This window comes from Bufo gargarizans, chromosome 4 (genome assembly GCF_014858855.1).
Source record: "Bufo gargarizans isolate SCDJY-AF-19 chromosome 4, ASM1485885v1, whole genome shotgun sequence".
In the NCBI taxonomy this organism is placed as follows: Eukaryota; Metazoa; Chordata; class Amphibia; order Anura; family Bufonidae; genus Bufo; species Bufo gargarizans.
Genome location: NC_058083.1, coordinates 80,440,071 through 80,459,069, shown reverse-complemented (window position 1 = coordinate 80,459,069; position 18,999 = coordinate 80,440,071). Strand labels below are relative to the sequence as shown.

The window sequence follows — 18,999 nt, the reverse complement described above, 5'->3', positions numbered from 1 at the left end:
GCACTAAATAGCTAAAACTTTACAGACCCAAAAGTCAGTTTAAGGACTGTTTGGGTGGCAGCAATATCTATTTTTAGCACATCCTGCGCTAAATTGCATGCAATAGTTAGGCTGCTGCAGACAGCGACATTAGCTGCTCCACATCTCCTGTGTAAAATGTGCGAATCCAAAAAATATCTGACATCCAGTGTGCTTTTTCTGTGGACGGTGTCTGCTGCGGACAGAGACATTACCAGCTCCACATCTGCAGTGTAACGTGTGCACTGAAAAATTTATCTGTGACATAAAGTATACTTTTTCAATATATGGTGTCCGCTTCTGGCAGTGACATTACCAGCGCCACATCTGCAGTGTAACATGTGTGCTGAAAATATGTATCTGTGACATACAGTGTACTTTTTCCGTAGACGGTGTCTGCAGCGGACAGTGACATTATTACCTGCGCCACATCTGCAGTGTAACATGTGCGCTTCAAAAATTTATCTGTGACATACAGTGTACTTTTTTGTGTAGACGCTGAGGACAGTGACATTACCGGTGGTACCTCTCCTGTATAACGCTTACTCAGCCCAAATACCTGTGTGACATTCCCTGTAATTTTTCATTAGCCGCTGGTGACAGCATTGACATTATCTGCGGGATATCTCCTGTGTGACATTTCCACATCCCAAATACCTTTTTTAAATTTGTTTGCGCATACACTTCCAAATCCTAAGCTACTGTACGTGTGACAGACGTTCAATCATATATAACATTTAATATGAAGAAGGCAAGCAGTAAGGGATGGGGCAGTGAATGTGATGCTGATGGTGCACGCAATGGCCATGACTCTGGACGCGGTGAAACTGTGCCTGCTGCCAGAGCACAAGAAAAATATTCATTTCATGTTCCAGTTTGCAGGGCGGCGCAGGACACCACTCTTGAAGTCAGACCGGTGCGAACAGGTGATTGGTTGGATTGCAGCAAATAACGCTTCCGGTCGGTTAAGCACCACCTTGTCTTCCACCAAGTCCAGTCTCAGTAGACAAGAGTCTGCTCGACCCAACCCTCACCCTGATCCTCCTTCCTCCCACCATGGAGAGTCTGGGCAAACAAGTGATTCCACATTTGGATATTCTGAGGAGCTCTTTTCAGGGCCATTCCTTGATTTGGCCCTCTCGACAAGCATGCTTGAAGAGGAAACGATTTTGTGCCATGATTCCCAAACTCTTGATCATCCACAATCACAAGAAGATGACAGTGGTGAACGGCAATTACTGTTTAATGAGGTGGATGATGATGAGACACAGTTGCCAATAACTCAACGTCAATTACTGTCTCAAGAGGTTGATGAAGAGGATGAGACACAGTTGTAAATCACTGAGGTAGTGGTTAGGTCAACAAGGCAGGAGGATGAGCATAGTGAGGAAGTGGAAGAGGAGGTGGTGGACGATTAAGTCACTGACCCAAACTGGGAAGATGGAAAGCCGAGCAAGGACAGCAGTATAGAGAGGGAGGGATCTTCTGAACTGCAACAGGCTGGAAGAGGCAGTGGGGTGGCAAAAGGGAGAAGGCAGGCCATACCAAACAAGCCCGCAACTGTTCCACGGAGCACCCTCTTGGGAAAATCTCCCTTGTCAAGGTGTAGGTGTTCCGCAGTATGGCGCTTTTTTGAGGAAAGTGCGGACGACAACATAATAGTAGTGTGTAACCTGTGCCATACCAAAATAAGCCGGGGCATGAACACTAGCAACCTCACCACCACCGGATTCCTCCCGCCCTGCACCTTCGCAAGCACCATCAGCGACCACATCCACTTCCGTGTCCCAGCGCAGCATCCAAATGTCCTTATCCCAGGCTTTTGAACACAAGAGCAAATACCCAGCTACCCAACCAGAGGCCATAGCACTAAATGTGCAGCTTTCAAAATTACTGGCCCTGGAAATGTTGCCATATAGGCTTGTGGACACAGAGGTATTCCGCAGCCTGATGTCGGCAGCCATCCCATGTTACGCAGTCCCCAGCCGCCACTATTTTTCAAGGTTTGCCATGCCCGCCTTACACCAACATGTGTCCCGTAACATCACACGTGCCCTGGCCAACGCAGTTACTCGGAAGGTCCACTTAACCACGGACACATGGACAAGTGCATTCGGCCAGGTACACTACATTTACCTGACGGCACACTGGGTGAATGTTGTGGAGGCCGGTAGTGAGTCGTACCCTGGGATGGCACAGGTGCTACTGACACCAAGGATTGCTGTCCCTACATCGATCAGGGTTTCCGCCAGCACCTACGTTAGTGGCTCCAACCCCCACTTCTCCTCCTCTGCCTCCTCCTCCACTTCCGAATTATTCAAGTGCAGCAGCAGTCAGCCATCAGTCGGTAGCTGGAAGCAGTGTAGCACTGCAGTGGTGAAGCAGCAACAGGCCGTGCTGAAGCTGATATGCTTAGGGGACAAACAGCACACCGCCGCAGAGATGTGGCAGAGTATAAGAGACCAGACTGAGCTGTGGCTCTCGCCACTCAACCTAGAACCAGGCATTGTTGTGTCTGATAATGGCTGTAACTTGGTGGCGGCTTTGGAGCTCGGCAAGCTCGCACATATCCCATGCCTAGCCCACGTCTTAAACTTCAGCACTTTCTCAATACCTACCCCAATTTGCCTGAGCTACTAGTGAAGATGCGCGCGTGTGTGCCCATTTCCGCAAGTCATCGACAGCTTCAGCCGGTCTGTCAACGCTGCAGCAGCGCTGGAAATTGCCAGCTGACCGGCTGTTGTGCGACGTGAGCACACACTGGAACTTAAGGTTTCACATGTTGGCCAGGCTTTGTGAGCAGCAGAGGGCAGTAGTGGAATACCAGCTGCAACATGGTCATCGCCTTTCCAGTCAGCTTACGCTATTCACAAGCGAGGAGTGGGCATGGATGTCTGACCTCTGTGAGGTTTTAGGAAACTTTGAGGAATCAACACAGATGGTGAGCGGCGATAACGCTATTATCAGCGTAACCATTAGTGTTGATAGAGCACCAAAGTGCTCTGGACAAACACATCGGTATGCTCGTGTGTTCTTCCAAGCACCATGGAAGTCAATGGGAGAACCCCAGGCACCCCCTGCTCGGAAGAAAAGAGGGTGTCTGGTTCACAAAAAAAAGTTAGAAATTGATGGAAACCCCATCAAAATGGTTTGTAAGAGGATAGCTGGATGGGTCTTAGACTCCTATTATCTATGATATACAATAAAGAACCACACAAAGGCTATATGCCAAAAGCCAGGTATATGCAAGCCATAAATCTATCCATGAGACAGATGACAGGCTTAGTCAGCATACCTTCCAGTGGCAGCCTTGGGCACTATGAGACATTCCAAACCAGCTCTCATCTGACTGAGAGCCAGTAAGCCTAAAAGTTACTTCAGATCTGTTGGATGGCTTGGGTGGACCTGTGCACCTAGATCAATATCATTAGGGAGACAAAAAGTTTTCTGATTGTCCTAACATAATATTCAGTAACCTTTCTAACCTTTCATTCGTTTGGAATGTCTCGTAGTGCACAAGGCTGTGATTGTAAGGTATGCTGACGAAGCCTGCCATCTGTCTCATGGATAGATGGATGACTTGTACATACCTGGCTTTTGGCATATAGCCTTTGTGTGGTTGTCTTCTGTATGTCGTAGATAATTGGAGTTCAAGACGCATCCAGCCATACTCTTAATGCTGTTTTCAAACCACTTTGATGGGGATTCCATCAATTTCTAACCTTCTTTTGTAAACCAGACACCCTCTCTTCTTCAGAGCAGGGGCTTCCTGGTTTGATGCTCGGGTCTACCATTGACTTTCATTCTATTATATTGTACTCAAGCACCTGCAGTATTCGGCCGAGCACTCGGATGTGCCAAGCATAGCGATGCTTGAGCCGAACAGCAGTTCGGCCGAGCATGCTCCCTCAACACTAGTAACCATCCCACTTCTGTGTCTACTCAAACGCTCGCTGCTCACAATTAAGGACGACGCTTTACATGTGGAAGAGGTGGAAATGCGGGAAGAAAGTACACAGAGTGATAGCCAGACCACCCTCAGTTCATCTTCTCAGCGCAAATTGGACGATGAAGAGGAGGAGAAGGAGGAGGAGCAGGAGATGGTTGCCTCCGCTACAGAGGGTAGTACCCATGGAAGTTTAATTCAATTTGTTCAGCGTGGGTGGGCAGAAGAGGAGGAAAAGGATGAGGAGATTGAGAGTCATCCTCCTGATGACGACAGCGAAGTCTTGCCTGTTGGTACTCTGGCACACATGGCTGACTTCATGTTAGTCTGCCTTTCCTGCGACCTGTGCGTTATACGCATTTTAGACAACACGGATGACTGGTTGTTCACCCTTCTCGGCCCCCGCTACAAAGAGAACTTATCATCTCTCATTCCTCTGGTGGACTCCAGCCACTAATTGGATCCATGCCTGGTTTTATACGCGACACAAAGCATGTACTTCAAGCAATGCATAACCTCCAGTGGGGAAAATAGTTTTTATGGGTCACTGCTGAGGTCACAGCATTATATACTTCCATACCCCAGGATCAGGCTATATCTTCGTTACAGTGGTTTTTTGTTAACATATAGCGATTACACTTTAACTCTGCAAGATTACTTAAGTACAGTCATACATTATTTGTTGACGCATAATTATTTCATGTTTTGCAATTCGCACTATTTACAAATATCTGGTGCGTCTATGGGGGCGAAGGTATCGCCATCAATTGCAAATATTTTTATATGTTTGTGGGATCATCAATATTTGTTCTCTGATAACAATCCATTCATTGACCACCTGCAGTGGTACGGTCGCTATATCGATGACCTGTTGTTTATATGGGTCGGAGATGTGGCGACCGTACCGGATTTCATAAAATACATAAATAATAATGCAAATAATTTGTGCTTTACCTATCACTGTGATCCTTTGGAAATTTCCTTTCTTGATTTGAATCTGACAGCTTCACCAGACATAGGGAGGAGTATTACATCCACTAATAGAAAAATTACGGCAGGTAGTATTATGTCATCCTGCACATACAATTAAAAGTATACCTGTAGGTGAACTAGTCAGAGCAAAGCGTAATTGTATATATGAACAAGATTATAAAAAAGAATTGCAGTTATCCTGACTGGAGTGTGAACAGAGCCTTAAAACTGGTTAGTTAGAGAGATAGAGAGAGTTTTCAACCCCATATAGTCCACAATACAACAAAGTTTGTCAAATTAAGAAAAAAACATATGTCAGTTCTTCAAATGGACCCAGGTTTTGCTGAAGTTGTCAGTATGGGAATTCAGTGTGTAGCGAGATGAGCAAAGACATTGGGTAATACTTTCTCCCCCAGTTTATTTAAAGATAACAGCACTGGCAAAAACAAAACTTGGTTACAACATAAAGATACATATAAATGTGGCCACAATGTCTGTACCTGCTGCTCTGTTATTCACGTATCAAAAGACTTTACTTCTTGCACAGAGAACCAAACATATATGAATAAACAATATACTAACTGTAACACACATGGTGTAGTTTACCTAATTACCTGTAAAATTTGCCGACTCCAATATGTAGGGTGTACATCTGGCCCCGTAGAAATTAGGATTAGACAGCATTTGTCGGATGCAATCAGAGATGACAATAAAAATATAAACACATTCCGCCATATCTCAGCAGTCTCCCATCATGTCTTTCACCATCATGGAGGGGATGTGAGTGACATTATGGTACAGGGTATTGAAAAAGTTAGACTATATGAGAGCGGTGGAGATCTGCATGGAAAACTTTTCAATCGTGTGCCTTTTTGGATATTTAAGCTTAAGTCATGTGTCCCCCATGGATTGAATAGAAGACAAGATCTAATCTTACATTATTATTTTATGTTTGTAGTTTTTAAATTTTACGTAAGGTAATGCTTTGGTGTATTTTGTGTTCATTTTGGTAATGTTGCTTTAGGGTCCTGTTCACACACAGTCTAGTTTCCTACTGTGGTCAAGGAGTTAATTTGGAAGTGGCTAGTATTCTACTATGCCAATCGCACCCAGCGGGTGTGTCTCCCCCCCCCCCCTTTCCACCATAAAACCTGACTGGTGTAGTCATCTAGTATGATTAAGGGTGCTACAAGCGTGTACCCGAAACGCGTCAGATGTGAGGCCTGTTTTGTATATATCTTTTGTAACTGCTTTTAATGGAGAAAAAATAAAGTTGAATGGATTTTACCAATACCGGTGGCTGGAAATCGCTTATATTTATTGCTGTGGGAGTGCAGTCCTGCACCATCCGTGCCCCGGAGGTCCGAGCAGAAGCTGGCGTTTGTTACTATATTATACTCCATATAGCTTTCGTTTTCATCTGCAGTTTTATGAATATACAGCAGCATTCAGACTTCAGTCAATGTGAAAAATTAAGGATCCTTTTACATGGGCAATTTTTTGGTCAGAAACAAGCTCCAATCAACAATATAAAATGTTGAACAGTGTTTACATTAGGTGATGTGCTGCCAGCATTTGATGCCACATAAAAGATGTGGTCCTCTGACAAATGCTCTTTTTGTCGTGTGATCGGCATCATGTTTACACTGGGCTCTGACCAAGCAAAGAATAGTAAGAATGCTTGCTCCCAATTTATGTTCTTTGCAAAAACTCAGTGGGCCAGATTTATCATTAGCTCAGGTCAGAATAATGGAGTGAAAAAGTCCCAAAAAAAGTCCCAAACGCTAAAACTGCACACAAATTTGCGACTTTTTTCTGCTCTGCACTATGCTCGCCAGTTTTCTGAAAGTGGGCGTGTTTTCTTATGTAAATGAATCTCTAGACAGATTTACTATTGGGACTATTTAAAAAGTCGCAAAAAGTTGCAAAAAAGTCACAATTTCACTCCAGTGAGGGCCATGCTTATCTTATGAGACTTTTTAATAGAACATGCAACTTTTTCGTAAAGACGTGCGACTTTTGTAAAGCTACTTACTGATGGATAAACTGCTACTGTCAAACCACATTTATTACAGTCTTAAAGGGCCGATCATAAATCTGACTTGGCTAAAACTGACTTTAGCCATATGTGAAAGTGGAGTGAGCTGTCAGAGTAATGATAAATCTGGCCCAGTGTGTGTCCCTAAACATGCATGTCAACAAGAGTAATATCTGTCGCAGATTGTGGCGCAAAGGTTATTTGCACCGCAATCTGCGACTTTTCCCTGCTCACGGCAGGTCTAAAAAAAGGGTGTGTGGTGTGGACGGGGAAGGTAGCCTGTTTTGGCCAGCGCCTCTACATAAATTCAGCGCATCCACCGCCAGCTAAAGGGGTATTAAGACTGGCGTCTAAAGCATCGGTCTTAATAAATGACCCCCATAGTACTAAAGAAGGAGGCCAGAGTTAAGCATAACAAAGTCATTTTTCTAAGTGCAACATAGAAGTTGAAATACATACAGTAGCAGCAGGCTTTAAGTGCAAATCTCCTCTGGCACAAATAAGGATATGGAGGCAGGGTGGTTGGTGACAATTCAGCACTTTGGTGACACTGGCCTAGTAGTAGTTTGGTGATGGATGGCTTGACTGTAATCCCACACCTCGCAGCAGTGCCCTCAATGCTGATGGTAGCAGTTCATATTGCTGTCTGAAGTCTCAAAGCTTTATTTGAGTCAAATTGTGGATTGTCTCTGGAGAATCTGTACCAGAAGCAGGAGCACGGCAGAATGCCTCCTCTCCTCTTTGTGATTACATAGCAACTCCCTTTCTACATACTGTACATGAGGCATTTGTATGCGTTTTGATAAAAATGCATAAGCCCACTCATCACGTCAAGGTTCCCTCTACGAAAGGGTACCTACTTTAACTAGGTGCAGCACCATGTGGCGACCACCACCATCACACCATCACAGCAACGGAGCAGTCAGAGCCTTGGTATATTTTCATGCTATAACAGTACAGTGCAAAGCTTGTGTGTCCTCAGCAATAACAGTCACATAACAGTCACCAGTCCAACATGGGTCATATATTACCACCACAATATGGTCAATGGTAACCCAAAGCAACAGGTCACAGCTGAAAGAATGTTTTGTTTTGTTCTTTCTTTGCAAGTAGTGCTGAGCAGTAGGGGCAATATTCGAATTCGCAATATTTTGTGACTATTTGGTAAAATATTCGTCACATAATCGTGAATTCAAGATTATTTTCTTGATTGCAAAAAATCGGCAATGTAATATTTGCGTAATGACCGCCAAATACAGGCGTGGGTCACTTTAGCTACATTTTTCAAGCTACTAAAAGTTTCCTGAGACTGGAGAAAATGGTTGGCACGGCAGAACATTACAATAGCTTTATATGCAGATAGAATGCCCCAATATATTTGCGAAATAAGGCACTAATCATGCAAATATTTTGGCGCAATACGTGCAACTTCACATTTTAACAGGTCTGACTACTTAGTGATTGTTGCACTAAGTATTGTTATGAACTTGTGACATCACAGAACTATGTCTGTAGCATGTATGTATGGACAGCAGAGAAACAGTAATTCCTATCACACTACCTAAAACCCTGCACTGGAACCTATCAGCTACACTATATCACTATCTAACCTACACTGACTATCTCCCACTAACTATCTGTATTATATATATGAGCTAACTAACTAACTAACTATCTAATGTAATGACACAGCAAAGCACAGAGCACAGCAAAAACACTGCTCTCTCTCTCTCAGATCTGCAAAATACTGCATACAAGGGCTCCTGAGGAGGTTCTTATATAGTAAGGGGCAGGCAACTTTCCTATTGGTTGCTAAGCTCAGACAAAGATATTGCAGCCTTCTCATTGGCCCACAAGCAAGAAGGGAGGTTACTGATGGGGAAAAAAAAAAAATCTAGAATATTAGAAATTACGAATATACAGTATATCACTATATTCTAAATATTCGTGAATTCTCGAACTGCCGATATTCGCGATTGATATTCGCTATTTGAATATTCGAGCCCAACACTATTTGCAAGAAGAGAAAGGCTGTTTCTAACTCTCTTACATACTTAGGCTACTTTCACACTAGCGCTTGATCGGATCCGTTCTGAACGGATCCGATCATATTAATGCAGACGGAGGCTCCGTTCAGTACGGATCCGTCTGCATTAATAACTTAGAAAATTTTCTAAGTGCGCAAGATGCCTGAGCGGATCCGTTCAGACTTTCAATGTAAAGTCAATGGGGGACGGATCCGCTTGAAGATTGAGCCATATGGTGACCTCTTCAAGCGGATCCGTTCCCATTGACTTACATTGTAAGTCTGAACGGATCCGCTCGCCTCCGCACGGCCAGGCGGAAGGCTGAACGCTGCAAGCAGCGTTCAGCTGTCCGCCTGTCCGTGCGGAGGCGAGTGGAGCGGAGGCTGAACGCCGCCAGACTGATGCAGTCTGAGCGGACCCGCTCCATTCAGACTGCATCAGGGCTGGACGGAGGCGTTCGGGTCCGCTCGTGAGCTCCTTCAAACGGAGCTCACGAGCGGACCGACGAACGCTAGTGTGAAACTAGCCTTACTTGCACACTAATATGTAAATTTTATACTTCCTTATTTTTAGCTTGTTTTGGTTGATATGGCTGATTTTTTATTTTCTCTTTACAGATCCTTCACATGGGATGGGTAAGTGAAAAAGTCCAAGGATCAGACGGATCACACATTTATAAATTCAAATTCCTGGTTCTAAAGGGTTCGACCTTCTACATCTTCAAGACTCCACCAGTAAGTTCCATTCCATTGCATTATACATTGTTACATATAGTTTTGATCAGTATATTATTCCAGTACCGTATAACAGGCAAAAAATAAAAAAGAAGATGAAAGTGGTTGTCCTGCTTTTTACAAGTGATGTCTATCCTTAGGATAGGCCATTATTTTCTAATCCACAGGGGCCGACACTCCACAACCCCCACTGATCAGCTGTTCTGCAATAGCTCCTAACTACATAGCTCAGTGCAGTGAACGGGAGCAGTGCTGCAGTAACCAGTTCTGTACACTACAAAATGTACAGAGCTATTTAGTTCCAGCGCTGACTTGAAATAGCTGATAGGTGGGGCTACAGGGTATCTGTACCTTGCCAATCAGAATAGTGAGTCATTTCAGTTTTTCACCCTTTTTTATCACCGTTTCACTATATTTTTAACTTTTTGTTAATATGTACATTTTTATTGTCTCCTCTCAGTCACTCTGCCTCAGGTACCTGAAGTCAATTTAAATCAGTTCTTGCCAGTTGTCTGTGAAGTGTCTGAAGAAGGTAGAACACCTTCGAAAGCACATTTACACCAGGACTCATTGACCCTGATCGATGGTCCCCAGTTTTATTGTTTCTATGTGTTTGCTTTATTAGATGCTTAGCTTAGCAGTGCCCATTTAGTATTATGTTTTATATCTTACTATTGATTTACTTAATCCGTACTCCTGAGTGGATTGCTCAGCGGGAGGGGGCAGCAGATGAACAACAGTGGATTTATTAGATCTGTGCTGAGCTAACCACAATGTTGTGCCTGTCCTTGCACAACTTGATCTAGTGAGCGGCTTGCCAACAGAATTCTTTAGATTTTATTACGGATTTCACACACTGTTGCGCCCCTTGGTGTATGTTCTTCTGATCATAAATAAGGGGCATTTTATAAACCTATAATTGACTAGATGTTCCATTATTAGCATCCAAGAGCATGAAGATATTTTTAAATACATTGATCGAGGCTTTTAAAACCGTCTAACATGTAGATTTGCAAAATTACATAGCTGTCATTGTAAACTTTCATTTTTCCAATGCAAATCACAGTAACAAACAATATACCTATCAATATAGTATTCATATTCTGGAAATCCATCAACTCATCTCAGCTGCAGTTTTTATCGTTGTCATGCCTAGTAGTGATGCCTATTATTCAGGTTTACAAGAAGAGAAGAATGTCTACATTATCAGTGGATGAGAGTGAACATTTAACATTAGAGTCAATTTAAAGGAAAATTTCACTTTTCAAGAACAAATTATAACATTAATTTATGGTCGCTGCGACGGCCCCTGATCGTTCTAACCGGACCTTACTGATGGCTTGTTAATGCCGGGAGCCAAGGACGAGAGTAGTTTTGAGTATATCTAAAATATAACTTTTACTATAATTTCACTAAAAGCATTGGTGGTTGCAGTGGGACAAAGGACAAAAATAACATACATACATATAAACACATATATTACCACCATCTAGAGTCGTTGTAAGATAATAATAGTAATGGATGGATCTTACCCCGTCCGATGGACATACGACCGATAGGTGGTGGGTAGCGTCAGTGCTCCAGTGTGGTAACAGGCACTGGTGACCAAAATGCTTCAGGTGATATGGCAATCTGGATACTCCTGTAATGCCCTGGTCTAGAACCCTCCCTATATGGATGGTTATCCTCATAGACCTGCCTCAACGACACGGAGCACCCGCCCCGACGGGGGCGACCCCATTCGGAACCTGTCCCTAAATGGGGCCTATTCCCTGTAATTCCGTTACTGTATAGCCCTACATGCCATGTTTCGTTCCATTAAAAATGGAGCTCGTCAGGGGCTTATTGAAGTCAGAAGGTTTCTAGAAAAACACAAAATAGATGCGCCAAAAAACACAATCACTAAATGTGCTCAATTTGATATGCATTCAGATAACATTATTAGGTATGTATTCTCAACTTACTACTTCAGCAGAGAGTTTCTTTCTTTGTAGGTACAAAGCGGTGTGGACGGTCAGTGGTACATGTCCCCCCCCCGGGTTATAGGGAAGTGTCCCCAGCAATACCCTCGCCTCACCTCACTGCAAGATGCCAGCAGTGTGGAGACACAGCATACACTGCTGCGTTGCCTTTTAAAATCAGCGCCTCCGGCTGTTTCCGCCCTACTGCTCCGCCCTCTCCTGGTGGAACGCATTTGGAACGCACACCGTTTCCATGTGCTCCATTTCACCGGAAGATCGTGTCACATGATCTCTTAGGCTGCCGGAAGTTGTGTCTGAGCATCGCCCGTCGCCAGGCAACCGGATGACACGCAGGCACTACACGCTGATGGGCCGTCTCAGATGCCTGACGGTAACTTCATGAAATGCAATCATTCAAATATGAATTTATTAGGCAGATTTTCATCCATACCAATGCCCGCATGTAGTTAATCATGCGGTACAGATAGAGGAGATATGTAGGACAACAGAATGCATTCATACGCAGGTACATTCATTATCAATTATCTCATCATTATATCTTCCAATATGTATGGCAGAAAGATGTATTCCTACACAAATTAGATCCTCATCAGTTATATCAACAATAATATCAACATTAGTGGTCCCACAAACGACACTCGTGGACCAGTGTACACCAGATGCTCTGGCCATCATCATCAGTAATCATTCAAATGAAGCATGTATAGCTCTGTTGTTCATTGAGGCCATTGGAATATACCGTCTTCAGGTAAAATATCCATCTCGCCTCACACTGGAGGATTCTCTTATCCCAATCGCCGCCTCTTAGATGTGGCTTCACTTTTTCGATGCCCATGAAAGAGAGGCACCTTGGGTCCCCACCATGCTCAACACGTGCATGGCACGAGACTGCGGTGTCCCTACAGTTGTGGATATTGTTTATATGCTCGCCGATTCTCCTTCTAAACTCCCTTTTTGTTTTGCCAACATATTCCTTGTTACAGGTACATGTGATTTTATAGACAACCCCTATAGTTTTGCAGTTTATCAGATCTCTGACAACGTATGTTTTCCCTGTATTACTGCTCCTAAAGTATTTTCCGCACTGCATGTATTTGCAGGTTATGCACCCTCCACATCGGTAGTTGCCATGAATTCCTTTTTCTAGCCAGGTTTTTTTGCGCTGGTTTAGGGGAGAAATGGCTGTTTACCGTCCAATCACGTATTCTCTTCCCCCTTCTATATGTTATACTAGGGTATTCCTTTATGGTGGCACAGAGGTCAGGGTCCATCCTGAGTACATGCCAGTGTTTAGTAATTATTTCTCTTACACCTGCGGAAGCTTCATTAAATGTACTGATCAAACGTGTCTCCTGTGTCTCTGTTGGAGACATACTATCAGTACTACTAGTCTTATTGGGAGTGAGAAGGGAACGAGCTTTTGCGGCCTTATAGGCTGATGTTAATGTGCCAATGGGGTAACCCCGATCCATGAAGCGTTTTTTTAGATGCGTCGCCTGTTTCTGGAATTCTGCCTCCTTGGAGCAATTTCTCCTTATTGACCTCGAGGGATCCCCCTGATTCTTATTTAGAAAACTGCAAAGGTATGTGGATAGCTCACCACCCTCCTCAGTAAGGTAGGGGTGCTCTAGCCGAAAGACTGCTCACTCTAACAGTCCAAGAAAGTAAAATAAATGGAAAAAGGCGGCTGGCACTCACTATGTGGTTTCACATCAAACAACAATTTATTATAATCACTATACCGCTAATATAACAGTAAAATACATATAATATAAAAATGGTAATTAAAAAATCCCCTAAAAAATAAATAATAAAATGCAAAGTATCTTATTATATTGGATCATAAACCGCACCAAAAATAAATAAAGTGTCTGTTGGAGAATAAATAATTCTTTGCCTATTTGGGCAGTATATGTCCAATTAAATACCAATGCCGTCACTTGAATGCAAAAAGTAGCCCAGTCCACAAGCTGTATGAAATGCTGTTGGGGAGTAGTATCACTCACTTTATATTTCTCTTTCACAGTTCTTATAACAATCTTGTCACTTCCAATTTGAGGTATATGATCGGTTTCTAGGGTAAATGTTGTAGCTTACCCTCCCAGACGAATCTCCGGCCGTCTGTTTGTGCTGCTTCTGCTCGCTCTCAGCGTCTCCGCTCTCCGGCGTTTGTCACGTGGTGTACCGGAGTTATCGCGGGATTTGAGTGTTTCAGTCCGAAGATCTGATGAGAGCTGCAGAGTAGGTAAAAAATGGAGCGCTCCACTTGTAGAAGGTAATTCAAATATCGTCGATCATGTAGAAAGCTTGTAAAAAGCTTGTTGTTGGCAGGGATATAACGCTAAACGCGTTTCGAGGACTTCAGTCCTCTTCCTCAGTAGCTATATCCCTGTTGTTAAATCCCCTCCTTTTATATCTTCATCAGCGATCCACAAAATCTGGACTGGAATCGCTTTTCCTCCCATTGCGGTTTTTTGGTGCGATTTTTGGTGCGGTTTTAAAATCGCATATGCGTTTTTTGTGGCATTCAAACCGCAACCTATTTGTTAGTGTAAATATATCAACTCACAGTTCTTCACAAATATAAAATCACAACAATAATGCTCAATATATAAAATAATATAAAAATATATACTATAAGGTATAGTCCAGGAGATCAATGTTTTTTTAAAAATAATTTAAGGACAACATAATAATTTATGACAAATATTCATTCATAAAGGGCATCTATATCCTCAAGGGCCTCATCCTCTATAGATTTTCTTTTTATCTTTCTTATAATATTCATATCAATGTTGGAGAATAACGAAACTGGTGGTGTGCACATCAAACAAGAGGGGACCACAGAGCCGATAAACGGCTAACCATGTGATCTCCAATTGAATAAGGGGCACACCACCTAATCTATAAGAATCCAAAAATTTCCAGTTCTGCATTTAAACCACCTGGTATCAGACTTCCAAAATTGTATATTTGTTTGGATTCTGCCCTAGACATCCGCTCGATATGGTTTCCGCCTCTCCAGTGTCTATCAATTTTTTCTAGTGCTACAAATGACAGACCTGATGGATCTTGTCCGTGGGCTTCTTTAAAGTGCCTTGAGAGTGAGTGTTTTTCGTACCCCTTTTTGATATTAGAAATATGTTCCGATATCCTCAATCTCAAGGCACTTTAAAGAAGCCCACGGACAAGATCCATTAGGTCTGTCATTTGTAGCACTAGAAAAAATTGATAGACACTGGAGAGGCGGAAACCATATCGAGCGGATGTCTAGGGCAGAATCCAAACAAATATACAATTTTGGAAGTCTGATACCAGGTGGTTTAAATGCAGAACTGGAAATTTTTGGATTCTTATAGATTAGGTGGTGTGCCCCTTATTCAATTGGAGATCACATGGTTAGCCGTTTATCGGCTCTGTGGTCCCCTCTTGTTTGATGTGCACACCACCAGTTTCGTTATTCTCCAACATTGATATGAATATTATAAGAAAGATAAAAAGAAAATCTATAGAGGATGAGGCCCTTGAGGATATAGATGCCCTTTATGAATGAATATTTGTCATAAATTATTATGTTGTCCTTAAATTATTTTTAAAAAAACATTGATCTCCTGGACTATACCTTATAGTATATATTTTTATATTATTTTATATATTGAGCATTATTGTTGTGATTTTATATTTGTGAAGAACTGTGAGTTGATATATTTACACTAACAAATAGGTTGCGGTTTGAATGCCACAAAAAACGCATATGCGATTTTAAAACCGCACCAAAAATCGCACCAAAAAACCGCAATGGGAGGAAAAGCGATTCCAGTCCAGATTTTGTGGATCGCTGATGAAGATATAAAAGGAGGGGATTTAACAACAGGGATATAGCTACTGAGGAAGAGGACTGAAGTCCTCGAAACGCGTTTAGCGTTATATCCCTGCCAACAACAAGCTTTTTACAAGCTTTCTACATGATCGACGATATTTGAATTACCTTCTACAAGTGGAGCGCTCCATTTTTTACCTACTCTGCAGCTCTCATCAGATCTTCGGACTGAAACACTCAAATCCCGCGATAACTCCGGTACACCACGTGACAAACGCCGGAGAGCGGAGACGCTGAGAGCGAGCAGAAGCAGCACAAACAGACGGCCGGAGATTCGTCTGGGAGGGTAAGCTACAACATTTACCCTAGAAACCGATCTTATACCTCAAATTGGAAGTGACAAGATTGTTATAAGAACTGTGAAAGAGAAATATAAAGTGAGTGATACTACTCCCCAACAGCATTTCATACAGCTTGTGGACTGGGCTACTTTTTGCATTCAAGTGACGGCATTGGTATTTAATTGGACATATACTGCCCAAATAGGCAAAGAATTATTTATTCTCCAACAGAGACTTTATTTATTTTTGGTGCGGTTTATGATCCAATATAATAAGATACTTTGCATTTTATTATTTATTTTTTAGGGGATTTTTTAATTACCATTTTTATATTATATGTATTTTACTGTTATATTAGCGGTATAGTGATTATAATAAATTGTTGTTTGATGTGAAACCACATAGTGAGTGCCAGCCGCCTTTTTCCACTGATTCTTATTTAGGCCAGATGCCCATTCAGAAAAGGACTTAGAGCAGCATTTCCAGATAACCAGCACGTCATCAATATAACGTGCCCATATCTGGACATTCTGGACCTCACAGATGGTCTCGTCACATATAACAAGGGTATCCTCCCACCAGCCCAGGAGCAGATTTGCATACGACGGGGCACAAAAACACCCCATCGCGGTGCCCCTGAGCTGGTGGTAGAATCTGCCATTAAAAAGAAAGTAATTTTTACATAGTACAAACTCCAAAAGCTGAAGGATCAAGCTGTTATGTGCCACAAATTGGCATCCACGTGTGCCCAGGAAATGTGCCACTGCGTGTAGGCCCCATTCATGCGGGATGGATGAATATAGGGCCTCCACATCAATACTCCCTAGTATGCACCCATCCTCTAGATGTATCCCCTCTAATTGTTTTAAGAGGTCTCCTGTGTCCCTGACATATGAGGGAAGTGATTGCACGAAGGGTGATAGAATTTTATCTATATAAATTCCCACATTTTGGCTTAAGCTGTTTATACCCGAAACTATTTGGCGGCCTTTGAGTGGGTCACACCCTTTGTGCACTTTCGGCAAACAGTAGAATGTTGCTATCTGTGGGTGCTGTGGGAGGAGAAAATCAGATTCAGTCTGACTAATTAGTTTGTTATTTTTTGCTGTGTTTGTATTTAATCGTGGGATCTCCATTCAAAATCTCAAGCAATCGCGCGAGGCCAAAAGTTTTTCACACATTGTTTTATAACTGTCTGTATCCATAACGACAGTGTTTCCTCCCTTGTCCGAGGGCTTAATAGTTATATTCTTAATCTGTGCTAGGCTCTCTAGTGCCCCTGATTCCTCCTATGTACAATTTTGAGGGGCTAGATGTAGGTGTGTTGACTCCAGTTCGGTACTCGCTAAATTTAAAAATACATCAATACAGTTTGTATCAGTTGTTGGTGCCGTTCTGGTGCTCTTGTTTTTTAGTGGAGTAAAAGGCCCCTCCCCAAGTAGTGTTTCTGATGGGGCTGCTAGGCTCTGAAAGAGTCTTACATCTGCCACCATATTTGTGGGGACCCCTAATTCCAAACCCTGTTTCCTTTCTACGTTGCGAAAATGCTTGAACCACCTTAATTTAACAAACAAGCGTGTAGTGCCTGTGCATCATCCGGTTGCCAAGCGACAGGCGATGCTCAGACACAACTTCTGGCAGCCTAAGAGATCATGTGACGCGATCTTCCGGTGAAATGGAGCGCATGGAAACGGCGTGCGTTCCACATGCGTTCCATCGGGAGAGGGCGAAGCAGTAGGGCGCTGATTTTAAAAGGCGACGCAGCAGTGTATGCTGTGTCTCCACACTGTTGGCATCTTGCAGTGAGGTGAGGCGAGGGTATTGCTGAGGACACTTCCCTATACCCCCGGGGGGACGTGTACCACTGACCGTCTACACCGCTTTGTACCTACACAGAAAGAAACTCTCTTCTGAAGTAGTAAGTTAAGAATACATACCTAATAATGTTATCTGAATGCATAGTAAATTGAGCACATTTAGTGATTGTGTTTTTTGGCCCATCTATTTTGTGTTTTTATAGAAACCTTCTGACTTCAATAAGCCCCTGACGAGCTCCATTTTTAATGGAACGAAACATGGCATGTAGGGCTATACAGTAAGGGAATTACAGGGAATAGGCCCCATTTAGGGACAGGTTCCGTATGGGGGCGCCTCTGTCGGGACGGGTGCTCCGTGTCGATGAGGCAGGTCTATGAGGATAGCCCCTAACCATCCATATAGGGAGGGCTCTAGACCAGGGCATTACAGGAGTGTCCAGATTGCCATATCACCTGAAGCATATTGGTCACCAGTGCCTGTTACCACACTGGAGAACTGACGCCACCCACCACCTATCGGTCATATGTCCATCGGACGGGGTAAGATCCATCCATTACTATTATTATCTTACAACGACTCTAGATGGTTGTAATATATGTGTTTATATGTATGTATGTTATTTTTGTCCTTTTGTCCCACTGCAACCACCAATGCTTTTAGTTAAATTATAGTAAAAGTTATATTTTAGATATACTCAGTCCACATGTGGTAAATAAGTTTATTGGAGGTTTGACATATCTCTGCACATATATACCTGGTGCGTAGAGATACATTACTGTACAAAAGGACGAGAGTAGGCCTAAAAGGGGGCCTACCCCAATGAAACCGAAGAAAAAGGGGAGGGTGGGTGGGGTACCTGGCTGCACGTCCCGCCTGAGAGTCTAGCCCAGGTTATAAAGTCAAAGGGGGAGTGGCCTCAGCCCCTCCCACAAATACAGGCTGCCAAGCAGCCTTAACTACTTGTGGTCAGGGCGATGGCCCCTGATCGTACTAACCGGACCTTACCGATGGCTGGTTAATGCCGTGAGCCAAGGACGAGGGTAGGCCTAAAAGGGGGCAAAGAATAGAGACACAACATACTGCCAAAACACTTTATTGTATGATTTACAGGGGAAGTGAGCAAAAAGCATTGCGAATTTCCGATTGAGGATTCGGGACATATCTGGAGAAACAAGACTACCTCCAACGCCCCATGCTCCTGATGACGTGCGGAGGTATTTGATGTCTAGAGGCCGCCCCAATGCAAAATGAGTGGCCTGAGATGGTCTTTGGATCATAACCTAACCCTGCCGCTAATGAGCGA

At 43.1% G+C, this 18,999-nt stretch overlaps 1 protein-coding gene across 1 annotated transcript in view; it reads left to right on the top strand.

Annotated features, from left to right (window-relative positions):
* The window catches only part of SNTG2 (syntrophin gamma 2), a 450,805-nt gene that overhangs the window by 296,408 nt on the left and 135,398 nt on the right, over positions 1–18,999 (top strand). Inside the window, exon 12 of the mRNA XM_044290991.1 lies at positions 9,619–9,735. Coding sequence (XP_044146926.1) covers positions 9,619–9,735 — 117 coding nt within the window. The remainder of the gene's footprint in view (positions 1–9,618; positions 9,736–18,999) is intronic.